The sequence below is a fragment of the Argiope bruennichi genome, chromosome 2 (assembly GCF_947563725.1).
Source record: "Argiope bruennichi chromosome 2, qqArgBrue1.1, whole genome shotgun sequence".
Lineage (NCBI taxonomy): Eukaryota > Metazoa > Arthropoda > Arachnida > Araneae > Araneidae > Argiope > Argiope bruennichi.
The window spans coordinates 3,029,131-3,056,667 of NC_079152.1; the positions used below are offsets into that span (position 1 = coordinate 3,029,131).

At 34.0% G+C, this 27,537-nt stretch overlaps 1 protein-coding gene across 7 annotated transcripts in view; it reads left to right on the top strand.

Annotated features, from left to right (window-relative positions):
• LOC129960609 (neural-cadherin-like) overlaps positions 1-27,537 on the top strand; it is a 726,863-nt gene that overhangs the window by 613,797 nt on the left and 85,529 nt on the right. For 4 of the 7 annotated variants that reach the window (XM_056074153.1, XM_056074136.1, XM_056074177.1 and 1 more), the window contains 2 exons: positions 13,447-13,771; positions 20,841-21,089. In XM_056074153.1, the coding sequence (XP_055930128.1) occupies positions 13,447-13,771; positions 20,841-21,089 (574 nt within the window). The remainder of the gene's footprint in view (positions 1-13,446; positions 13,772-20,840; positions 21,090-27,537) is intronic. The other 3 variants (XM_056074161.1, XM_056074146.1, XM_056074169.1) reach the window with 1 other exon arrangement.

The window sequence follows — 27,537 nt, forward strand, 5'->3', positions numbered from 1 at the left end:
GAGGTGAGGAAGCTGTTTGCTTTCTTCGCCCATTCAAGAGTGATGGCAATTAATGAGTTGCACACAAGATGTTTTCCTGAGGGGAATTGTTTGTTTCCTTTCTCATTTGAGAATGTGTCAATGAATGAGCTGCAGATAAAATGCTGCCTTCAGGAGAAAGTTTTTTTTTTCACCCACTTAAAAGTGATGTCAATTTAGGAGTGAGATACAAGATATTTTCTTGGGGGGGGGGGAGCTGTTCGTTTTCTTCGCCCTTTTAAGAAGGATGTCAATTATGAGTTGTATTCAAGATATTTTCTTGCGGGGGAGGGGTGTTAATTTTTTCCTTCATCCATTTGAAAGTTATGTTAATTAATCACTTGCATACAGGATGAACAGTTTTAGCAGCTTAAAATAGCTTAAATTAAATGCTAGGTGTGATATTTTTTTTTTTTTTTTTTTTTTGCTTTAACACAGAATTACATTAAAATGCGATTGATCTACTAGATTGTACTTTGCTGTTTCCCGACACCAAAATATTTTTTCTTCTCCCCCTGAGACTTTGACAGGTCATTGCACGCTTCATTGTTATTTTTAAGCGAAGGTACATTCAGAATTGTAAAGAAACTATGACTTTAAGATTTTGATGAAACTTTGAGTTTCTGATGCGAGAAAATAGAAACTTGGAACGAGAAAATGAAAACTCGGAAATTCTAGGCTTGAATTAGATTTTAATTACAATTCTAGATCCTTCACAAATGTTGGCTAAAATCCGTCAAAAGGGTTGAAAGTCTGTCCTTCTGTATATTCCCACATATGTGAAAGCGATAATTCGGAAACATGAAGATGAATTAAATTTGTCATGTGACCTCATAACCAAAATGTAGGTGTGTATCGAATTTTGGTGTCAACTGACCGGAAACACGGCATTCAAAATGCCTTTTTGGTTTTCTACTTTATAATACGAGGCACAAATTGTTCGGTATTATTTCGTCCGTATATGCAGGAGCCGGTGGGAAGAGAAGAGAAAAGACTGCCCCATGATCATTTACGATCTGCCGCCTCCCTTAACCATCATGAATTTAAAAAGACGCTGTTAACTTATCTTAACCACTTGCAATGACAATAAATTCGAAGTGCAAGTGTCAAAACAGTCCATTGTAATATGTGATACCTTATATAAATCTGAAAAAAAGACATATTTTCTAAATGAATTAATTTTCGACCCAGACTTTATTCCTGTAAACTCCGCTCCGCCAAACAATCTCGGTTAAAGGGTAGGGCATCATTTTTACTTCTGTTACAATTGCCTGCTGGCATGTGCAGCACGCCGGTTGCGATTCTGTAATAAAAACGCCTCGATGTGCGTAGCACGTTTTCCCACCTCAAGCGGTTAAATCTAAAGAGAAATTACCTCCTCTCGATTTGATCGCCCGTTCTGAATATATAAATTTCAAAATTGTTGTTTCGGCTTTCTTCTACTCAGAATTCCATTCCCTTTATTTAAGCCAAACTATTAGTTTCTTTTTTTCTTTCAATCAACGATAATTGCTCCAAAGCTCAGTAAAGAAGAAGATCGTTCCCTCATTCATTCTCATTAACTTTTGGACATGAAAACTTTCCATATCGTGCCAGATCTTAACCGCTGTATTGATTTAAGCGTAAAATCCGATCATTCCGAACTGTAATAATTCCAAGTTTATGCAAACTCTTTCGATTTAAGAACAGTCGTAAAAATTCTTAATTTCTTCCTTGGCCCTGTATTATTTCTGGCATCCATAAAATGCGTAGAAAGCATCTCTCAAAAGATTTTTTAATGCCGAAGTTGCCTTATCCCAGCTCTTGCTAGAGGCAGGTTTATCTGGAGGCCACTCGCAAATTTGACAGAGCAACGTTCCCCGATCTCCTCCTTCAGCCGGAGAGCTCTCGCTCTATCCGGTTGGGATAAATGTTTTCAACATGTCGCTATCTATTCTCCATCTAGTTCAGGGGAGGGCTTTTAAAATTTGATAACCTCCATTTTTAGACTTTCCCCAGTCCCGGAGAAAATGGCACAAACTGTTTGTCAGAAATGCATCTGTTGCTTGTGAATGCCGTAACTCGACATCAGGATGGTCTAGAAAGACGATATCTGGGAAGTGGTGTTTGCATCAGAATTATAAATTTCCACCAAATTCCGAATGAAATCGGTTTCTAAAAAATGTGTCCGACTGTCTGTGTTTGTTTGTCTGTCCGTCCGTAACTCAAGAATGCAAAGTTCTAAAGGGATTAAATTTATTATATGGTTTTATCATCGGAAACTGTAAACCTATATCATATTGAATTTGAAATGAATGAAATTGGAAAATGGCATGTTTCTAACAAATTTCGTCTAAATCCGTTGATGTTTATCTGTTCGAATACATATAGATACGATACGACAAACACTCTGTGAGCTAATCAGATGAAAATTAGAAAATTTATTTTTGAAAATTTGATGATAAAATAATCAAGGTTTGATACGAGTCCAGCAAAAGGTCGATTTCTTTATAGGCATTGTTCTTCAAAATGTTGACGAGACCTGTCGATATGGATATCTGTGCATTAAGATGGAACGACAATGGCATTACAATTTATTTTTTATATATAGATTTTAGTTGGTAGTACTGCGGAAAAGTTGCCTTTTAGGTTAAAAAACAATGTTAAAAAATTTAGTCGCAATATTACATTATCTTGAGGTGTCACAAAAAGTTTGGAATTTGTAAAAAAATTGGAAAAATAGAAAATTGAAAAAGGGCCTTTAAACATTTTTCGTAGATTTTACTTTAGTAATAGTGCAGAAAAGTTGCATTTTAGGTTCAAAAACAATATTTAAAATTTTGGTTGCAATATTACATTTATTGCATTATCTTGAGGTGCCGAAAAAAGCTTGAAGTTTGTAAAAAAAATTGAAAAACTATAAACTTTGATAAAATATTTTTATGAATTTTTCGTTCATATAATGTTATAAAAGAGGATTTTAAATACATACATTCAGCATTACAATCGGGAAAATTATTAATCACAAAGTATGATAATAAAAAAAAAATTTATGTCCAATTTTGCATTTCTTACTTTTGTATCCTTAATTATTACAAATGTTTCAGCTTCAAAATGTTCGTTTCTACTTCTTCGTCACATTAAACAGTTTTTAAAATTAAATTTTGGCATATTCACACACGAGTCAATTTTTGCACTTACGTATCCTTCGCTTGCGATTGAACCACAGACATTTTGAGCCACCAGTGTCACAGGGAAAGTCGATAACCGAGACCACTAAACTATTTGGTTCAGCTTCAGATGCCTTCTGCATAAAGTTTTAATTTAATGCTAAACCTCACGGGCACTTGGTAGTTTTATCGAGTCTTGTCTATTTGATGGATCTGATTGACTTGCCTCTTTTTGCAAAGAACACTGTTCTTCAGCGTTATTATTGTCACCACTTATCGTTTCTGATGCACTAGTATCTTTTACCCATTCTTGATTAAACTTAACTATTCTCTGTAGTTCTCCACTCTTTCTTGCTTCTTTCTTCCTCAAAGCGCTTGTGGTAGCAATTTCGGTATAGCCTATAACCATTTTCCTGTTAGATCATTGATCGTTTAGAACCTTTTATTCCATAACTGGCACTTTTTTTAATACATGTCAGCAATATCAAATAAACGCCTAGCTTCTTTTCTAAATTCTATGAGGTTGGAATTAAATTTATCTGAACATTTTCTGCTTTTAGACTTTAATAAATTTCTGTATTTAGCATGAAAAGCTTTTATCATTTGTGAAATTCTATTGCTAGAAGCAACGGGAATATAAGTCCTTGACCATATTTGTTCTATTAAGAGAACTAAAGTGTCACATATTTCACTTATAGAAGGATCCTTCTCTGAAGCAATTTTGAGGTTATGTCTAATATAATATAGATTCGTCAGTAGTGCGTTCAACTTCAAGCAAATCATAAATTTCCCAAAATTAGAACACTCCGAAATTTATCTTGTCTTCACTAATTTAGACTGAACCATTTTTAATCACAGCAAGACATCCAAGGACAAACTAACAAATCAATTACACCATAAGCGAAGGAGAGACGCCAACTCAACTGAACTTGGCAAAGCTACTGATTTGAAACCAGCTCTGTCCTTGTCACCGGACGCAGACAAATCTCCACCTTACCTCAATAACAACCGCTCCGGCGACGACTCAGTGCCATGCTAATGCAATAATAAAACTGCTTTTAACTTTTATTCATATGAAAATGTCTAATAAAAGCTTTTTATTTCATAATCGAGGCACGCAAAAATACTTAAACAGTTGCAAAAAGTGGGGTTTTATGAAATTTAACGTCCTTGAGGCACCTCAAGATGTACTCTAATATTTTTTAATAATTTTTATCTGATCTATACCAAAAGAAACTTTTCCGAGCCTATTATAAATTAAAAATCAAAAATTGACTTCCTCGTTTCACCCTACTGTGCATGCCTTGAACACACAATCTGAACAAATGAAATTTGCCTTTTGTACTCTTTACCAAAGGCTTATCTCTTCCTACAGTGACCCAAAACAGTGAAATTTCAGTCCTGTCCTGCAAAGGAACTCAAAAACACAAAACGAGCCGTCTTGTATGCCACGAATTTATTTGAACCCGGCGAGTGATTCTTTTTTTCGATATTGCTTTACTTTATCACAATGATGGGGGTTCTATAAAATTAATGAATGTTCAGAACGCACTGCATTGTGTTAGAAATGGGTGGGATGGGGGGGGGGATCTAGAACATTCTGTTTGGATTATGTGCTTTATAATCAAGTGTAAGTGGATGCCGTTTAATGGTTGGTTGCTTGGTTGAGTTGTATTTTATGGCGCAAGAGCCATAACACAAGATAATAAAACCACTTCATTCTATAATTGTCAATTAAAAGGAGTAACGAACACCATTTAATGAGTATCTGAATCTTGAACAGTAGTAGAAGCATTCTGTAAGAGAACAGCTTTTTGAATTTCGATTCGGCTAACTGCAGAATGTACCAGTGGCAGTCATTCAGGTCTGCCTCAACATAAAAACACTGAAATCTTGCTCAGATCGTTTCACGGTGACGTTCCATGTCGTCATATAATGTTGATCTCCCTTAAAAATACGCTTCTTCTCTTCGAAACTGTCGAAATCAATACCAAAATGTCTCCTGAATTCGAAAGCTTTTTTCACGTGTTTATTTATATCATTTCAATTTAGTTTTTTGTGTTTTCTGAGTCTGTAAAATGAACTTCCGGATTTTCATTTTCAAAATTTAGAAATAAAATCTCAAGATAAGTTGTCATCATTATACGTTTATTTTTTTTATGATATCCTCATTAAATCTGTAGCGAAGCAAAAGTATTCGCCACCATTTCTCTTGTTTTTAGTGGTGTCATTGTTTCCGCCTTCTCATGCTCCAAATTTCAGTTTGAAAGTGTGTTGTGGGTGGACCTTGCTCCTTGAGCTAGAGGCTGATTTTGAGCCTTGAAAGCAGAGGATCCCGAGGGAACTGCTGGTCCTTGTTGCCTTCAATTGTTTCGTAGTTGTGGGCATCAATGTATCATTACCCAATATGCAATCTGGCCGGCAAGAACTTAATATTTCTTTCTCAACTCGAGAGTGAGCTACTTCAACTTCTTCTGTTAATCCTTTTACCTTTTGTTTTTGTTGTATAAATAAATATACTCTTGTTCCTTGTTAAAAATGCCGTTGCGTCGTTTCTTGAAGCTCTGAACCTTTTAAGTAGACGAATCCTCCCATACCCCCACAAGTGGTGACCTTGACATCAATGCTGTTCAGCTTCGTGAGCGGAAATGAAAGACATCAATTTCAGTTAAGAGGTATGTTTCTTTCTGAATCATTTTTGACTTTCGCACTTGATCGTACTCCTGCTCTCTAGTATTCAAAATGGATGCCGGAACTAAAGTGCGCCCATCTGCTTAGTTGGTTCGCGTTGCATTTATAGCTCCTCCGTTTTGGAAAAGTAATCCTGAATTGTGGTTTTTGCAATTAGTTGCAATTTATCACATCGGGAATTGCTTCGGAAAGCACTAAATTTCATTGTGTAATTTCTGTCTTGTATTGCGATGTTTTAGATTGCGTCAGTAATCTAATTCGGTGCTCTTCACCTGACACTCCATACATATTATTAAAAGATAAAATAATTAAACAATATACTGATTTCGAAAATATTAAACTCAAAGATCTTTTACAAGATCTTCAACTAGGAGATAATACTTCTTCACAACTTTTAATACAAATGAAAGATTTAAATAACGGTCACGTTAATACTGATGTTTTAAAAACACTTTTCTTGCAACGTTTACCTGTTACAATGCAACAAATTATCAGTTTATGATGATAATTTAGAAAAATTGGTCCAAAGCCATGATAAAATTAATGAACAGCTAATACTGCAGTAGTTAGTGAGCTTTCAACAAATCCTTTTTTAAAATCATTTGCAACAAAAAGTGAGGAGTTGTCAAAGCAAATTCAACGAATATCTACACACTTATTTCGCAGTAATAACAGAAATAGAACGTCAAAATCTCGTTCCCGATCACCTTATGTTACAAACACCAATACTAGGAAATGTTGTTATCATACGCGTTATGGCGATAAAGCTACGAAATGCGTGGAACCATGTTCCTATTCGGAAAATTTAAAGAATTGTCAGATGTAGCGGCTGCTGACGATTGCAATGAAACAAGCCGCTTATTTGTTTATGACCGCAAATCTAAACTTAAATTTTTAATAGATAGTGGCGCGGCTTGTTCTGTTTTTCCAGTTTTTTTATGCGAATTTAACTAAACGTGTACCAGACACAAACTTCGTTCTATATGCTGCAAATTCTTCAATTTTTCGAACTTACGGCACTAGATTTTTAAAGTTAGATCTTGGCTTACGGCGATTATTTTCCTCGAATTTTATAATTGCAGATGTCTTTGCACCTATACTGGGTGCAGATTTTTAAGAAAGATTTGAATTAGTTATCGATATCAAAAATCGTAGACAAATTGAAACTACCCTTAACTACCCTTCGTAGACAAATTGAAATAGGTTAACTACCCTTAAAGTGAATGGTAAAACTTATATTGATCCATCAATTGTCTTAACAACAAATTTGGATGATTCGCCTTACCATCATTTGCTTTATGAATTTCCTAACATAATCAAACTTACTCTCAATCTTAAATCAGTAAATTATTCTACGAATCTTTGTATACTCACTGAAGGACCTCCAGTCTTCAGTAAACCAAGACGATTCACGCTAGAGAAATTAAGAACACTCAAAGTTGAATTCCAAATGTTGTACCAAATGTAAAGTTGAATTTACTAGAACAAGATATCATACGTCCTTCTAAAAGCCCATAGGCTAGTCCTATACATCTTGTTAAGAAAAAGGACGGCACTTGGCGCATCTGTGGTGATTTCCGCAGATTAAATTCAGTTACAATTTCTGATAAATATCATCTGCCTCTTATCCAAGATTTTTCTATGGAATTAAATGACAAAATAATTTTTCTAAACTAGATTTGGTTAAAGCTTATAATCAGATACCAGTTAACCAATCGGATATCGAAAACACTGCTGTTGCTGTTACCACACCAATAGGACTGTTTGAGTTCAATCGCATGCCTTTCAGTCTTAAAAATGCAGGTCACACATTTCAACGGTTATGGATGAAGTGTTGCGAGGTTTAAATTGCTATGTTTACCTGGACGATATTCTTGTTATCTCTAAAGATTTTATCACACATTTGTGTGATTTGCGACAAATTTTCTAACGACTTGATCAATATCATGTTATTTTAAACATTCAAAAATGCATGTTTGATCAAACGGAATTGCTTTTTCTTGGATATTTAGTTAGCAAGGAAGGATCTATCCTTTGTCAGAAAAAGTTAAAGCTGTTTCCGAATTCCCATTGCCTAAAACTGTTTATGATTTGCGTCGTTTCCTAGCAATGATTAATCTTTATCATCGCTTTCTCGCTCGAGCTGCACATTTACAAACTCCACTTTATAACTCAATTAAAAGTAATGAAAAACGAGATAAAACCCTAATTCATTGGATACCAGATGCACTTGATTCATTTGAAGCATGTAAAAAAATGCTAGCTAATGCTGCTTTACTTGCACACCCAAAAGACGATGCGTAAATGTCTCTTATGACTGATACATCGGATTTTGCTATAGGTGCTGTACTGAACCAACATATCGATAACAAGCCACAACCACTTGCATTTTTTTCTCGTATGTTAACTCCTACTGAAAAAATTATAGTTTCTATGACCGAGAATTACTTGCAGTCTATTGTGCCGTTCTTCATTTCCGACATTTTCTGGAAGGTAGACAGTTTAGAATTTACTGTGATCACAAGCCGCTAACGTTTGACTCTAAAAAAAAAAAATTAAAAAAATAAGCCCCATTTTCTCCCCATTCAAACTAGACAAGTAGAATTTTTGGCTCAATTTTCGACTTCGTTTCAAGTGATTCCAATGCAGTAGCTGACGCGTTTTCTCGTGTAGCTGAAATTATTTTGCGAATTAAAATCGATTATGAAATTATGGCTAGGGAACAGGAGGTCGATAATGGTCTTAAGTCTTTAATAGAAAGTGATTCAGGATTGAAACTGAAGCCTATTGAACTTGCCTGCGGATCAAAGTTAATGTGCGATGTATCAACAGGCATTATACGCCCTTACGTTCCAGAAACAAACTTTCAGAAAAATTATTTTCGATAGCATTCATTGTCTATCTCATCCTGGTGGTAAAACCACGGCTAAATTAATAAGACAGATTTATCTGGCCTTCTTTGCAGAAAGATTGCATCCGATTTTCTAAAAACTGTATCGAATGCCAAAAAAGCAAACTATCGAGACATTCCAAGTCTTCAGTCGGACAATTTCCTCTCGTTTCAGCACGATTCCCTCGACATCGTGGGGCCGTTACCACCCTCTGATGGTCATGCTTACTGCCTCGCATGCGTCGACACATTTTCAAGATAGCCGGAAGTTTTTCTGATGCCCGATATGAAACCCGAAACATGTGTTAAAACATTTCTTCAAGGCTGGATTGTAATATTTGGTGTGCCTGATATCATAACTACAGATCGTGGCTCACATTTCGAATATGAACTATTTCAGGCATTTACTGAATTTTTAGGTTCACAGCGAATCCGAAAGACAAGTTATCATCCAGCTTCAAATGGTATGGTGGAAAGATTTCATCGACAGTTGAAAAATGCTGTGAGATGCCCTTTCCACATCACGTTGGACGAGTATCCTACCAATGGTTATGCTAGTTATCTGAGCCAGCCTCAAAGAAGACTTGAGTGTTTCTCCTGCAGAACTTCTCTACAGTGCACCCTTGCGTCTTCCTAGTGACTTTTTTCGTTCCTTTAAAACCAGTTCTGCTATTCCAGAATTCATCCGTCCATTAAAAACTAACATCCAGAGTTTGCAGCCAATTCCTGCTTCCAAGCACGCTAAACATAAGGTGTTTTTGCACAAAGATTTGGCTGCGACAACTCGTTTTCGTCCGACAAGACTCCATTCGTCAACCTCTTGAACAGCCCTATGATGGGCCATACAAGGTCTTGTCGAGAACGGACATAGTCTTCAAACTGGACATGCATGAACAAAAACGAACTGTCACTGTAGACAGACTCGCTTACATTTTGAATGACCCGACTGACGTCCTTCTACGTTACTCATTCTGAGTATGAAACCAGATATGCATTACATCAGATTTCGCATTACTCCTCCGGTCGAATAATAACCGACCATCGGTTTCAATGTATCGTTACCCACTATGCAATCTGGCCGGCAAGAAATGAATATTTCTTTCTCGACTCGAGAGTGAGCTATTTCAACTTCATCTGTAAATCTTTTTACTTTTTGATTTTGTTGTATAAATAAATATACTCTTTTTCGTTGTTGAAAATGCCGTTGCATCGTTTCTTGAAGCTCTGAACATTTTGAGTGGAGGAATCGTCCCACACCCCCACATAGTCTTGAGTCAATGTACGGTTTTCTCGTCTTGATGGATGTGTTTCTCTCACCTCCATTAATATATTATTTGCGACAATTTATCTCAAAAAAAATTCTTGTTTTAGAATGATAATAATAAACATTTTTTTATCTCTTCATATTCGTTTCAAATGATTCAGTAAATTTTGTCCACAATGTAATTCGGAAATTATATAAATGTCTCTCTAGTTCTGCATTTTATCTAGTTTATATTCGTAATTTTTTTGAAAATGCCTTTTTCATTTAAATCCAAAACACTGCAATTATTGAATGTCTCACATGAATTCCCTTTTGAAATTTAAAAAAAAGGCAGATTGGAGCAGAGAATCTGTTGATATATGCTTTTTAAAGGTTCGTTTCTTTTTCTAATTAGCTTGTTGTTGAGATAGCTTTTTTGTCTGTCTTTTTAATGCGTTTCTCGGGAAAAAAGGCGACAAAAGGGAAATTTTAAACGGCAATTACGATTTTAAAGCTTCCATTTAGTCCTTTTTAATAATTTCATTAAATACATGACTACTTTGGAAACACCTTTTTTCATTCTCTCAGAAATATTAATATGGAAATTATGGAGAAAAAAAAATTGTCATCTAGCTATCTCCTAATGGATTCGGTTTATTTATTTTCATACACAAAGCTAGAAATTTGTAATTTTTAAAAATTTTTTTAAGAATGACAGGTAATTCTTTCTCAAATAAAATGAAATGAAATAAGTTTAAGTAAGAAATAAAAAGTTATTTGAAAAAACACCTTAAGATAGCAGTCAATAAGCTCCTTTAAAAATTGCCATTTCATTCAGAAAACACTTTTTTTTTGCGTATGTTAAGGAATCCACTTTTTAAAATATAATATAAGCAAGAAAAGAAAATATTGGTATAAAGATTAGCTTTTAGTTTTGAAGGGTTTTCTTTTTTCTCTTTGAAAAAGTGGAATGGAAGCTATTAGTTACTGACGGAAGGAAACATAAACTTTTTTTTTTATCAAACATTTTGTATCCGATACGTTTTCAATTCTTTTTCATTAAATGAGCTCAAATCGACTTATTTTTTTATTTGTATGAAACGGCTTCAATTTTATTTTTCCTTTTATTGGCAAGTTTTTTCAGAATGACTGAGGATTGATTTCCGTGTTTTCTTCTTTTCCTTACTTTCATGTTCAATGTTAGTTTCGCTCATCGTATGGATAAAAAATGAAAATTCATTAACATTATTTTGATCGCTTTTATAAGTTAGTTTCAAATAGATGAAGTTACGACACTTCATTTTAATTTCATTTCGTGCTGATCGTCCTCTGAAAATTCTCAAACTGTTGCCATGTCAAATGACCGAATGTCACTCATTTTGAAGTCTGAATAATGGAAGCGATGCAGTCAGCCTAGTTTCACCCATCATGGCCCCTAAGGCCTAACACCATTCATCGTTTAAAATTTATTCATTGCTTAAAATGTTATATGTATAAAAATTAACATTAGATTCTAAACTATACATTAAATTGTATAATTAATGTATGTATTTAATGTAAGTATTTTTAATGAATATCTAACTGTTTAACGGAATAATTCATGAAATAAGTTAAAATGTAATGAATTCATATTTTAACTAATTAATTTTAATTAACTAATAATAGATAATTACATTGTAAAATAAACATTTAAACTTCATTAAGCAGGAAACAAGATTATTTTTTTTATTACAACAGGGATTTTTAAAACATAGCTCGTAGCAGTAGTATAAATTTATTTCTAAAACAGATGCAATTTTTTAAGTAATAGATGGCAAAAGTTTACAATACACTTTACATACTTTAGAGTTAGGAGTTTTAATTAAAATCACCTACATGTATCGAATACTGAATATATTAACGAATACTGACAAATGTGGTGACAGTTATTGAATATTTTAACGGGGCATAGATCACCGTTTTATGACATAAACAATTCAATCATAGAGAGCAAATGAATTTTATTCTTTGACTAATTTGACCAGTTTTTCAAGAAACTACTGATCATGATTTATAAAATAACGGATCTCGTACTTTAACGATAACATGTGTAACACTTCCCCCTTGTTATCGAATGTAATTTGGTTTCAGTTTCAATTGTGGAATTTGAAAGTCTTGACTGCATTATTAGATGAACCTATCAAGTTAAAGGATGAGGAAATAAGGAAGTATGAAATTTCCGTTTGCCACCAACTTTCTTACTAATGAAAGAGAAAAACAATTCTCATAAATCGAATTGCTTCCTTATCGTAACAGACAGTAATGGCGTTGAAAATTTTTCGAAGAACTGCATTTTCTCATAAGTTTATGGCAGAAAAGTTATTTTCCAACTTTACTTCATTTTTTTTAAAATCTAAGCTCTTAGCACCTGATCTGAAAACTCAGTTGCATTCTCTTCCAGCATGTTTTGTACTCATGGCACCGATCCATATGAAATTGGAGAAAGAAATGACTGCATGGGGAACCTCTGTATTCCTGCTTGATCACATGCCTGTTTTAATCTCGATTAGACAGCGGATGAATCCAAACACTGACGGGAAAAGTAAAGAGTGAACGGTTTCTATTTCAACATGAAATAATTGAGATATGACAAAAATACTGAAAAAAAAATTCGTCGTGGTAGAAATGTCAAAGAAGGGAAATTTTCAGAAGCAATTTTCTATAGAAATTGTCCTACTATTTAGACAGTGGAAGAAAAAAATCATTTGCATTTGTTCTAAAATTTTCGGAAGTGAACATGTGATTTAACAATTTTTTAAACGATGCATTAATTGCATATATTATTTACTACGAGATAATTAGAAACCTTTCTCACCTCATCTTAATCTGCTAGGATTTACTCTTTATGAAAATGCTAAATTTAAAATAAATAAGTTTTAAGAAGCTTGGTAATTTTCACAACATGAATCGTAAGTATATCGTGTTTTAGGGTTCTATATCGAATGCAAATTCTATTAATTTTTCTTTTTTAATTTGTCGTCAGTTTTTGAATATCTAACCTAAATTAAACAGAATAGGATTTCTTTAATTAAGAATCCAAACTTCCACAGATTGAATGGTTATTTTTCGAGCCGATTTGTCAACTTCCGGATTAGACATGTTTACTACTGGATGTACTCAGATGTATCCTCTAGAAGATATTTTGGTGCTTCCTTTGCCAATATCTTCCGTCAACTTGTAATATTTTCTTGATGAGATGTATTCACAAACAGATGCATTTGCCAATATCCTTCGGTCAACTTGTAATGTCTTCTTGATGAGATATATCCACAAACAGATGCATTTGCCAATATCCTTCGGTCAACTTGTAATGTCTTCTTGATGAGATATATTCACAAACAGATGCATTTGGATATATCTCATTTAGAAGATATCTTGGCGCATCATTTTGCCAACACTGACCTTCTGCCCGTTAGGTGACAGCGACAGACGGCGATCGCGACCGCAAACCAGACATCGTGTACTTCTTGACAGGCCAGGGGGTGGACGACCAAGATCCTGCAAACAGCAAGTTCGCTATCAACACGACGACTGGTGAAATCTATGTTCTGAAACCTCTGGACCGAGACCTGCCCCACGGACGATCCCAGTGGCGGTTCACAGTTTTCGCCGAAGACGAAGGGGGCAACGGCCTCGTCGGCTATGCCGACGTCCTGGTCAACTTGAAGGACATCAACGACAACGCGCCCTTCTTCCCCTATGCCATCTACACAGGCAATGTGACAGAGAACGGGACGGCAGGTGAGCAATTAATTGATGTTTTTAAATTTAAAAAAATGGTTACTGTTTATTTATTTTTTTTAAATTAACCAACTGTGTCAGAGGGGGGAGAAATAAATCTATAGGAAAAATTATTACAGAATTAAAGCAAGATCAAAATTGCATAATTAACAAAATTTAACGATTAAATATTAGCTTCAAATTAGTAAATTATTAAAGCATGATACATAACAACAAAATATAACATTCTTATCATTCTTAAATAACATATTTAAGAATGGTTATAACAATAAAAAATGGGCATAAGAAATTGAAATGTAATTAGAATTAAGGAACTGAATAGGAAAAAAAAAAGGTTTTATCTCCAATTTGTTTTAAAAAAGAAAAAGGAATTACATTCGAGATTCCGAAATGAAACGAAATTTTTCGTACAGTTTTTAGACATTCCTCTCCTCAATGTTCCAGATCTCCTCAAAACAAGCAGTAAAGCAAAGTGAAAAAAAATGTGGGTTTTTTTTTCTGTTGTTGTTGTTTTATTAACTAATATTTCTGAGATATCTTTAGCCGAATTTCTCCAGAGACATTAGAAATGTTTTAATGGCCGCCTAAAATCGCAAGTACAGAATAATTGTCGATTGCTTTATGTGTCGCTCGTTATTTTACTTTAAATGCAGCATCAATAATGTCTCTTAATTACCAATGGGTGTGCCCTCACCCAGACTTTCCCATACACTGGAGCCTTAACGAAGAGCATGAGCTCGCTTCATCTCTTACAACCGACCGAGACGAAAATTGAAACAGATCTGCAATTTTGGTCATAAGTCACTTTTTTAATCTTTTCCCGCAACATCCCCTTTCTTCATTCTCAGTCACTCCATGCCAGTCACTTTTTCGCCTAGCCTTCATTTACGATCACTTCACGCCAACTTCTGTTCCACCCCTTTATACCTATCACCACGGGTGCAATTTTCGTCTCCACGATTTGGTGCGATTGTTTGAAGGATCAATCCACATGGATTGAATGAAAATACTATGGATTGGACATCCAGTCTTTAAGTCCACGGCGTGCTAATCCTAAGTGAATTTTCGAATGAAAGATAGAGTGCAGTGCCCCGGAAGGAAAAATGAAGGTGGAAAAATTATATGGAAAAGGCTTGTAGTTCATAGATAAAACATAATAATGTTTTGTGTTTAACATTGAATGTGTGGATTTTGATGCAACACGTTCTCACACAGAAAATCATTTGTTAAAGGCGTTGCATATTCGAATTGCACATATGTATACACGTTGCATCAAAATCCATGAATTCATATTCATATACAAACCAACAAATCGTCTATTTTTTGGCAGATATTTGATGTAGATCTGAGGTTTGCATCGAACTATTTACAATTTTTAGTCATCAAGTCCGGGAAATTGACAGAAAAATTTTAAATCTGCGGACTTTTAAAAAATTTTTTAATAGAAATCAACAAATTTAGTGTAAAGTCCAAATTTCATGCTACTAATTCCCCGTGTTTTTGAATTATCCTTTTCAAAGGTTAATAAATTAACAGACAAATATAATTCAAAATATATCTTTCATATTTATGGAGGTGTGAAACAAGGAGTATTGTAAAAATATCGTTGCGAATATTTTTTTAAATATTTCTATACTTTAAAAAGGCTTTGTTTTCTACTTTTTAGTTTTGAAATCTATTGTTCTTCAAACTCGATACTATATGAAAGAAATAAGATTTAATTTAATTAATATTAATGAATATTCATGATCTGAAAATCGTGTATTGTCATCGAGAATACACAACTGGTCAAAATTTATCTTCTGGCTCACCAAGAAATGAGTGAAAAATCGATTTAGAAATTCCATCTTCACTAGTATGAAAGACGTTGCCCCTACAATGAATCGCGTAGATACTTGAAGGCACGTTTTTATTTCCATTTATAACTTCATACGAACTTTCAAAGGGCAACAGTACGTGTTTGGAAACCCTTTTGTAAATGCTTTTTGATAAACATTTGTCGAAAAAACCGATATATTGCAATAGCGAGACACGAAAAAGATTTAAACTGGAAGTTTGAAAAAAATACTACTATACTAAGATGGTTGTATGAATATTCTACAATGAAAAATATTATAAAATATTTTTTGCATTATAAAAAATACATTGGTAAAAGGGGTGTTTTATTTTTGCTACAGAATCGTTATAATGTGATTTGTGTCACTGGGATGTTATTTAATTCATCGTGTACTTATTTGGCACATTTAAAAAAAATTTAAATACCATAAAAAATTATTTAAATTTTTAAAATAATTTACCTAAATTATATTCAGCTATTCAAAGCACATGGCCTTTTTGTAAAAAAACAGTCGTGCATTTTAGGATTAAATAAAAATATTTAAAAATTATTTTTAATTGAATCTATTTCTTCCAGCATGCTAGTAAAATTTGCCGTAACGAAGGTCTATTTCAGAGCTCGCGCGAGAATTGCTGTTGATGTTAGCATGTTCAATCGCCTTTCGAGTTCTTGTAAAAATCGCGTTCCTTTTTTTTATGCGCTATAAATTAACCTCTGTCTCATAACAAACATCTCTCCTGACATCTTTTTTCTTTTCCGCGAGTCAATATTTACAAGGAAAGACTGCTTAAAATTTATCTCGGTTTTTTTTTTAAGGTGTCTTTTTCTAATGATCTCGGAAGTAATTTTTTCACTTTTCTTCACTGTAAATAAGGGAGAATTGGACCAGAGTTTTCTTTACTCTAACCGAGAGGAGGGGAAAAAACTTCGCCCGTTTCTTTTCATAATCATTTTGGAACTAAAAAAAAAAAGAAAGGAAAATGTTTGTCCTGGAACTTTTTGTAATTAATATGTGTGTCTCCCCGATTGCGCTTAATTAAGTGGTAGGGAATCGATTTCTTTTTTAAATCTACTTCATTATATCTTCTGAAGAGAGAGAGGGAAAAAACATTATTATGTATCCTTTCAGGCGCTCTCCGTTTCTTTGAAACATCGATGTCATTTTCTGCTCTGGATTAGGTATTCCGAATATTTTCACTTTCTGTCATGCAGTATTAAAACACTGAGAGGAGACATTTCACTTTGAAATTAAGGCGAATCTAACGTTTTCTGATTGGCAATTCTGTTTCTGCAGAGAGGCGTTTTTTCTAATTTATGTCTTTTTTGGAACAGCTGAACTCAAAAACGCCAAGAGATAGAGACAAAAAATTCGGTATGTGGTCTTTACTGCAAAATTGTAAATTTCTATAAAATTTCGAACAAAATCTGATTGTAGAAGATGTTTCTATTCGTTCGTGATACTTCCGTTTCTATACGGACATGGTACTTCTTGTGTGCAGCCGATCATCCCGCCATCACTGAACGAGACAGCATCGGCAGGATTTGCTGTGACCGACTGCTGTCCTTTAACATAATCCATCCATATGACTGGCAAATTCTCCGAACTGGCATCCTCTTCGAGGCGGATGGCCCTAAGCCATAGAGGGTCAATCTCTGACTTTCCTCCTCGTCTTCCCCTACATTTGCCAATCTGTTTTACGAGCAGCTGGTCAACACTTTGAGAAAACCTTATCAAAATTCCTTGTATTCCTCCAAATGTGTGTCCCACAACAGAAGAAAGGCAAACACTTTTAAACTTTAAATTTTTGGCAAAAAAACTGTCAGTTTTCAACGCCGTGTCTTTCATTAAGATTTTCCTGCACCATTAGTACTGGGCTTATTATTTTCAACTTTTAGATTCTTTCTTAGTTCTGAGACTTCTATACATTCGTTTAAATAATGGTAAACAGTACCCATTCGTCCACAGATGCACTTATTTTCTTGCATTCTTCAAAATATTTGTAAATATGCGGGAAATCATCCATGTCCTGATATAATTTGGGTTTCCAGTGGATAGTATTTTCTTATTTTTATTTCTGTGTTAGGAATAAAGTCATAAGTTAATCTTCTTTTTTTGGACATATACCATCTGTTAAACCATTGTAGCTCTTATTTCCCATTTTTTTATGCATGATACTGGAATTTCTAAGGGTTAAAAAGATGAATTTAATATATGATTTGATTATCAGATTTGTAGATCTGCATCTGTCTGCCTGTACATGAGTGATAGAAGATTTGTATGTGGTTTTCTCACCAAGTTTATAGATCTATTACGAATGGTGGAATTCATTAGGAATCAGGATCAAAGACTCGATTATCTGTGTGCTTTTTAATGGGCATGCTAATATTATAATTTCACGTCTCGAATATTTAAACTAATGAAACTGAGTATTAAATCTTACCACATCTACAGCGGTCATCCAAATTGTAGATCAGTGTACCATTGTGGTTCTAATCGGAGGCCTCAAAAGCCCACTCTTTTCCTTTCTCTACTATACGAAACATAAACCATAATGCGTTAGTATGAGGGATAATTGAGAGAATATCACTGCCTCTCTAATTTTTGACGTAAGTTTAAACCATCCTATTTTTTAAAACCAATACCAAAACCAAAAATGGTTTTCATCGGGCACCTATCCTCTTTAGTTGAGCCTGCTGATATTTTTTTTTCTTTTAAATCCCTCACCTCCTTCTAGGTAAGTGTGTTTGTCCTAATTTTACCTGGATAACTGAACTGCTTGTGACTATAACCTCTATATTTGAAGTTCTTATTTACTTAAATCTCTAATTGGAGGATACGTCCTTTTGGGACATTTATTATTATTTCAATTCTTATAATGATATAAGGGCATCTGAAATGTTGAAGTGGTTTTTGCATTTTAAATTACTTAAAATTTTCAATTGGTTTCAGATTTCAAATTAGAAATTAGAGTCAGGCTCGTCATTGTATGTGAAGGGATTAATTACTTGTATTCTAAAATATTATTGTATTAAGATTTATTATAAAAGAGAATCGTGAAATCTTCTCTTTAACATCAGAAAAATCTTCAATGTCGATTTTTACACTCTTTACTGAAAAATTTAGTGATTACGTCTTTAAAATAAGGAAAAAGCGCTTTCCTATTTTCTGATTTTTGTTCACTCAGCAGAGATTTCGGTTGAGAAAGGTCCAAATAATCGAGGCATTGTTTGCTGTATTTTTCCTTTTTCATGCATCTGAGCGCTTTACGTCAGTTAATTTCCAGTCATCAAACAAAATACCGAGTTCAGAAATTTGCCTGAAATGCTCGAATAAAAAATGTTACAATTCTGGCATATGAATGTTCTAAGAAATGGAGTCGAAATGAATTTTTTTTCCTTCCCGGGACAAGATTTTAAATTTTTCGATCGCAATTTTTCCGCTTTTCCTGACGTAATCCATTTAAATCTCTCATCTCCATTTTTTCCCGAAAACGTCCGATCCGCATTAGCTATGCAAATAGGATCCTCCCTTTGTCTCGTCCGGCCTTTTTTTTCGGTGGAAAACAAAAAATGCAGGGTGATACAAAAAGAAAGAGAAATCGTATTATGATCAGATGAATTCGACGGGATGTCAGTTTCTTAGAGTTTCCTTAGTAATAAGTTTAGACTTAAGAAAAATCCAATTTGAATAACGAGGGTCTCGCGTAAATTAATGCAATGCATAAAAAGAAAGGGCTTCTTTATTTTCATAGCATTGGGAGGTAATGGGATTTTTTTTCTTTTGGAAAAGCAGCAGGTATTTTGGTGTAAATGAATTGGATTGGTGTTGAATTAGTAAATAAAAGTTCTATAAAAAATTCTTTTTTTTCTGACAAGGCAATTTTCGGCGTTGATTTCGATGTATTGTTTTATTACTATCTATGACTATCTACAAACTTTTCTAAAAAGAGCATTAAAAAAAATTTCATTACGTTATTTTAATGATTCTATTCATTTTAGATTTCCAATTTTTTGTTGTTATTGTTGCGTTTATTTTTCTCTTTAAACACAATATCTCAAAAATATACTGACCTATATTCATTCGATTTGTTTATGAGGCCTTTACCAAAAATTTTAGTTTATTATCAATTTTTGGGCAAATTCTGTTAACAATCATTCTATCTGTCTATAGATGTGAACACGGTAATTTTAAAAAGCGACCTGCTTGATAGATGAAATTTTATCATTGAAATTGCTCATCCTTATCAAATTCTAAACAATACCACGCCACTTGAGTCGTATAATACGATCAGCACAACTTTGGAACAGCTAAGACAATACCTTGATTTCTTTTGGATTCTTCCTTTCCTTTTTTATGACGGTGTTCGAATCGTACTTATAAAACCAGAACTCACTGCTTCTAATCAATGTTCAGAACATTGAGATGCTATTGACAGTCTTCAGTATCGCTGCGTGATCTCCGAGGGGAGTTGTTTCTGCTTGATCATTATCAAACTCAGGCACGAATTTCGCTGAAGCTCTTCTGGGGCCCAGATCTTCAGTCAAAATGTATGGGCGCTGACATTTTCCACTTCTGCAAGTTCTCTTAAAGTAATTTGTGTCGCCCAGGGCCCTAACATGGCCATTGTCTATCTCGTATTTGGGTGTTGAGGACCTACCAGAACATTCTCTATTTGCCATAAATGTATGGCTATCCTTAAAGAGGTTGTACCAATCCTTTATCTGCATGACCTTGAATACCTGTTTAATCCGCCTGATCCTTTCCATTTCGAAATTGCCAAAAATTACACAAAATGTAATGCAATAATGTTACATTTTGATTTTCAATCACCTTTTATAAGGCAATAAAATAACCCTCCTTCACTTTCCCTAAATTATCAGTTGTCTGCCTGAAGGTTGCTGCAGAGGTGCTAAAATTTAAAGATTGGCATTGGGATTGCCTTTGATTGATTTCTGTACGAAGTCATGCTTTCTTAGTTTCATTTGATCAAAAACACTTACAGTTGGATACTTTATAAACAAACCTCAAATATTTTTTTAATTTAATTATCAGTTGATTCATTTAATGAAATTTTGATTGTACTTCTGTGTTTCCAGCCGGTGATGAATTAAGAAATTGATTGCAATGAGAAGATCTTTCTATAATTCATCAATAAAAGTCTGTTTTAAAAACAACTTTTATAAATTTTATTTTAGCAATGCATTCAAATTATTTATGCACGTTCTTTGCAGGAATGACGGTGATGACGATGACGGCGACTGACTACGACGATCCGAACGAGGGCACCAACGCCCGCCTCAAGTATTCCATTGAGCAGAATCAGGTGAACGAGAACGGGGAGCTCATCTTCACCATCGACGAAGAGACAGGTGTCATCTCGACAGCCGTCTGCTGCCTTGACCGGGAGACCAACCCCGAGTACACCATCAAGGTGGTTGCCATGGACGGAGGGGGGCTCAAAGGTACAAACGTTTTCAAAGGTAGCTAACACTGACACAGAATAGCCTATAACCGCCGTTGCTCCGGACGTCCAAAATGTCTCGCATAGAACAGGATCATTTCTCGAACGTTCGAAATGTATCGTAACGGAATAAAATCAGCTATGAAAAAAATCAAAAACTTTTGGCGATAATTTGTTTTTGATGAAAAGGCTTCAAAAGTTAGAATGAATGTTAAAATGAGACTTTTCATGCTGAGATTCATTTATAGGTTTAAAATGACGCGTTTAAGCTATTCAAATCATACCATTAAAATTTTGTAATTGTAATAACTTCACGGGACACCGAAAAAGCTGTCGAAACAACACAGAGGAGGCAGGGAAGCTTGTGTAGTGGGCGGGGAACTTTTTAACAATCCGAAGTAGTCCGGTTTTGATACCATTCTTCCCATTCAAACAGAGCAGTGAAACAAGCAGTGGTCTTTAATATTATCAATAATGTGAGGAGATTCCATACTTTAATCTGTATTTTGGTAATGTATTTTCTCATACTAACTGCTTCTGAGGCTGCGTATTTTGATGATGTGCATGCAGGATGAACGATAAAAAGAAACTTGCAGAGCCATCTATCGACAGCGTTTTGGATTAAAACCAAAACCTAGCTCTGTCACATGATTTGGCTTTAAGAATTTATTTTTCTAACCTTAACCGTTTTTCTGTTATGCATTTTTAAAATTCGACAGTCGGTTCAGAGCACCCTGTAGAAATATAGAATAGATCTAAATGCACGAGTCACCATACTCATAAGAAGAAAAAAAAAAAGGTTCGATTCGTTTAAGACGGCTGTAATTTTTCAAAAATTGAGTCATTTCTGATTTGAAAAGCTATTATGAATTTTGGCGCTAGTTTATTTTTGAATATTATACTGAAATACATTTGAAATAAGGTGAGAGACGAATTCATTAAGTTATATAAATTTATAAAATATTTTATTATTAATTTGTATGACTTTCAACTAGTATAGTTAATTATTAAATTTTATCACTTAAGAGCTGATCTTATGGTAAAATTTCCTGCGCTTATAATTCTGCTCTAATTTTATAAATTGGATATTTAATAAATCTAGATTATTTTTCTTCATTTTTTTTCTGCAATCTAATTAAATTCAGTCATGATTTTTCGTTGAGATAAAACGAATGTGATTATTTCTAAATGTTTTCGATTGTATCAGGGTTCAGGATATTCAAGTGTTTCATTAAGCATCCCTTATCCTTCCGTTTCTTCGTTGAGATGCATTTTGTAACCGGGGCTCTTTAGACTGGTTGCTTGCTTAGATAAAAATTGATTGCTCGCCAAATTTCGGTTAAGCATGAAATGCTCTCTTTTTTTTTTTTTTTCCCTTCAAAATTTTACTAATTTCTGCCGTTCTGAAACATTTTTGACGTCCCCGGTGCTTAGCTGTTAGTAGTGTGTTCCTTGTGTTGCAGTGTGCTATGTTTCGTGAACTAATGACGGAAGAACTAATTAAGTAGCTGACTAATGAGCATACATGTTGTACTAATGTATAAAAAATTTGTTTCATCTGTAAAATTGCATGTTGGGAGACAAAAAGCGAAGAATTTAAAGTTGTTTCCTGTGCATATGTGTCAGAATGCATGTTCTAGTTCCTTATGCAGTAGTATTTTGAATAAAACTTTGATGAATTGGTATTTGTTTTTCAACCATTCTCTTTGTACAAAAAATCAACTTTCAAATTATTGCTTAAACTTAGAGAAAGTTGTATGCATAATAGATTGCTAAAATATTTTCTTGTTTTGTCATTTTTATCCCATATTTCAGCGCTGTGAAGACTTAAACATCGTGAAATTGTTTGGCGGCACCTCTTCTTTGCAGTGTCATAAATTTACCATTCCTTTAAAAACGGCAATTTCCGTAAATTATATTTTAGCCCTTAATCACTGTTTCTTTGATGCAAGTTGCTCAAAGCAGTTGCATCGATTACAAATGGTTTAGTCAGGAATGGGATGGAAAATTTTAAAATTCAATACAGATGAAGGCTTGAAATATTGTTTGCATAAATAACAATTAAAGTCATCCCGGGCAGAGAAGCTTCTAAAAAAGTGACATAAGAACAACAGTTCTCACATAATAAATACTGCGCAAAATAATTTAGAATTTGTATAGTGTGATTTTAAAAATAAGAAGGTTAATATTCGTTAACTGTTAAAAAGAAAGGAAAAAAAAAGGTCCAATAAAATAATTTATCAGCAGTATAAAATTTCGGAGAAACGTTGAATGCTGAGATATATTTGTTCGCTTCAGTTCCGAATGGGTCACACAATTTCGGGGAGAATATTGAAATCGAAACTGGTGTTAGCGAGGAGAGAGCCCGTTGCAGATGAATGGCGGAAATACGGTCATCTAAGTCTTGCACAGTATGGAAGGAAGCCCGTCCCAATGCATGCTATAGTCCGGCCAAGAGTACTCATGACGAAAACCCCAGAGGGGGCCATAGTCGGAAGCATCAGACAGCCGAGGCTGTACAAGTCTGAAGCTGGACAATACTCCCGATTCAGGGCCTACCCTATGTTCAGTCAAAGTTGACTTTTCCAAACTTGCGAACACAAATGAGGCCGCAACCCACTTAGCGCTCGCCTGTTCACCGACCAATAAGTGAACCCAAGGTGAGGAACGGACGCCATTGCTTAGACTGACCTCTTCCGCAGACCTTTAAGTACCAGTTTTGGTTTCCGAACAGCATTGCACTGGACCATGATGCAGAAGATTAAGCGCAGTTGGAATTGACACCACAAGTTCTACTACACTGTCCTCGGTAGAATGCACCCTCCTTATCAATCAGGAAGGTTTCATTGCTCCTAACTGGGCAGAGACTAGGCTTCCATTGTATTTTCGCTTACCCCATCATCAGAAGGCTGCAGGGTTGGTTCTGGTTCCGGGCCTGAGATTAAACCGTGAGTGATTGGTTCTTCTTCCAGGTTACACACAAAGTCTCCTACCACGGTTTTTGTTTGAAAAGCCATAGAGAGGACTGTTGAAGGAGACTAATTTTCTGATAAATTCTTGAAGGGAATGAATGCCTTCTTTTAAATGATTATTTTTTACGAACCGGAGCATGTCAAATTTGTATCCGAATGCGATGTTCGGAAGATTTTCGAATTTCTTAATTCGGGCTGGATTTGCTGGTTCCGAATCATTGCTGAATAGGTGCTATGGTTTCCGAGGTGCAGAATTCTAGTATCTCTTGTAACACCATTAACGAAATCTGTAAAGCAAAGTGACATGAACTTGATTCCTGGTGAATTACTGAGGAACCGATATTGCTATACAATTTTTCCGAGTTAAACAACTGCGAAGTAAAATTTAAGCAACAAAGGAAGTAAACAAGAGTAATAATTTTAAAAGATCCGAAAACACATTCAGAGGGAGAGAACATTGAAAAATATATATTTCAGTTTTCAGGGAATCCTTTTTCAAATCGAGGAGAATTCATAATTTTAGTAGCAAATATCTCCACCATTTTACAGATAATGTCATGAAACTTTTTCCTGTGTTTTTATTGCGTACATTTTCTAATTGTACTTTTGTACCGATATCTTTTATTTCGTGAGTCCTTTTTGTAACTTCTTTCTCTCGCCATTAAGGACCAGCCTGTCTCGGTAAATTTAGCATATTCACTTTCTTATAGGTATATATAATACTTCCTAGGCTATACAAAACTTTATGCAACAAGGTTGGGAAAACCAAAAAAATACAAGGAAGGAATTTAAAAATCATCTAAAATACAGGGAAATTTGAAAATTTCCATAAAACCCGTGAAAAAACAGGGAATTTTATGTCTCTTAGTTCCTTTTTTCTCCTAAAAAATGCAAATATCTGGGCATTTCAAGAATATAAGATCGACTTCACAGTAATAAAAGCGAAACTGTATAATCGCGAAAACTCACCCCTTTTCTACTCGTTCCAATTTTTTTCTGTACAGATCAGTATAATTTCGATTTCAGCGACAGTTGTTTTCTTTCCAATGAGATTCCCAGAAAGAGCTGGACTGCTGTAGATCAGAGAATGGAGTAACTCCCTCTGGTGGGAACAGCCGCATCCAATCTACAAAAGCAGCGCGATGTTTTGTAATCGCTCACACGTGAGTTTATTGAATGGATAGCTTATTATTTGTGAGCTTATTCTGAATAGATTAGAGAATTTATTAAAACAACGAACTACTCAAAATAATTCGTATTTAATACGAATTGGACGGATAAAAATATAAATTCTGACTCTGCTGAATGGGATAGAGAAGTTCCGCAAACTCCATTTGCCATACGCTGCTCGCTTTGTAAGAAGATAATAAGCTTTAGTAATATGGGAAAACAGGCACTTGTTAGTCATGCCAAAAAATGGGGAAACATACAAAATTACATGCCAGTTCAAAAGAGTCTTAGTTGATATTCGAGAAAGAAATACTGGAGAAGATGATATGTCAAGTCTGAAAATAAGCCAAATTCGAACTTTTCAGTTCACGAACCATTATTTAAAGCAGAACTTTTGTGAGCATTAAAACTTGTTGCTTCGCATTCGTCCTTTAATCCATTCAATTACAGAAATATTTTCACATATGTTCAATGTTAGTTAAATAGCTAAAAAATGTACTTCAGGTCGTACAAAAATGTCGTACATTATTTGTTACGGATTAACTCCGCTTTTTCAACAATCTCTTAAGAAATCTTTGAAAAAGAATTAGTAATAGTCTTTGAACTGCATTTTATAAAAATACCAAATGGATCCTATTTTAAGATTTTGGTGTGAATCAAGCAATGAAGTTTCCAGAAGATATTGTAATTCAATATTTTTAAGGTTCAGGAATTGTTTGAGAATTGTAAAGATGTTGCATCAAGTTTTTACTTTAAATTACTTTTACAAATTAGTAAAATGTATATATTTTTTTTAAACATGTCAAAGTAGAACCGTGTAAAAATGATCTTAAAATTTTAGATCTAAGTGTTTGTATACTACACATAATCCACTGAGCATTTCAGCATGAACATAATTCTACTGAGTATCAAGCAAATGTTATTCTAAGAGCAACGTATAGAATATTTGCTCCAACTAGATTCAGCTAAGTCCAACTAGACGTGCTGGAAGTTACTTGTTCTTCTGAATTTTCATTGAAGTTTGGTTCTTTTCATTGGGTGGAAAATATCAGTATTTGCGAAAGTACTCTAAACGTTTTTGACAACATAATGAAATGCATAGATTTCAATAAAAAAAACTATTTCTATATCTGCCACGAGTGATAATATTATAAATACTTGTTAGAATATATCGATTCGAAAATCAGCTTCGCTTATATTGCTGATATTCTTCAATCATTTCTTTAAAAAAATTCTGACATCTAAACCAACGGTGTTTTCTTATAAATGCAATTTTTTTCATTTTTGTTAAACAGTTAATGAAAAACATTGTCAAAAGGGGAAGGATCGAAAAGTAAAAACATTACACTTATTTTTGATAAAATAGAATCCTAAAAATCTAAAGCTGAGAAAAAAAGACTGATATTGGAATAATGATTAAAAGTTACTTGATTTCAATGAAGCGACTGAAACGGACAAACAGCCCTTTTAGCAGAGTGTTTTATGTCTGGGGAAAATATTATAAAAAATATATAAACGCCTGTCCAAAAGTCTTACTGTTTTCAAACCTGTACCTTGTTTAAATCCTCATTTATTGAAGAACCTTACTTTTTCCTCTCGTTAAAATTGTGGGGTATTGTTTTTCCATTGTAAGTATATATGATATACGAGTGCTGTTCGCGCATTTTCTCTTATATTGCACATACGTACAGGGAAAGCACAGAGAATTTTTTTGTGGATTTGAGTGGATGTAAGCAGTTGATAACATTATTTGACATTTCATTATATTCATTCTTATGAAAGAAAATTAGAGATTGTCTTGAAAAACTTGGATAATTGATATGAAATATAAAAACTGTCACTACTATTACACTGACCAGATGGTTGTTGTTAAAAAAAAAAATCTTTTTTTTATGTGATATAATTTTTGATGAAGTTTTCTTGAAATGAAAATTAATAACAGCTATTTAGCTTTTGATGTTGTAATTATATTCAAATGCCTATCAATAGAAAGAACTACAAATAAGAAAAAGTCTAATGCGATTTTAAATTTCGGTTTTATTTTTTAAAATGCCATTATATTAAAATCTAATGATTGCATTTAATTCATTCGTTGATTTATTATTACATTTTATTAGCTCATACTTTTATTTAATCATCCGTTAACGAATGTATTTTGTAGAACCAACTTTTCAAAGATGAATTTTTATTAATATTAAGAAAAAAACAAAGATCTTCTAAACCTACCTGCAAATCTGATTATTGATAACTTATTTCATGTCAATCCTAATTAATTCTGATATGTTATGTATAAAAACGAATTCATTCAAATGATATTCAAATCGT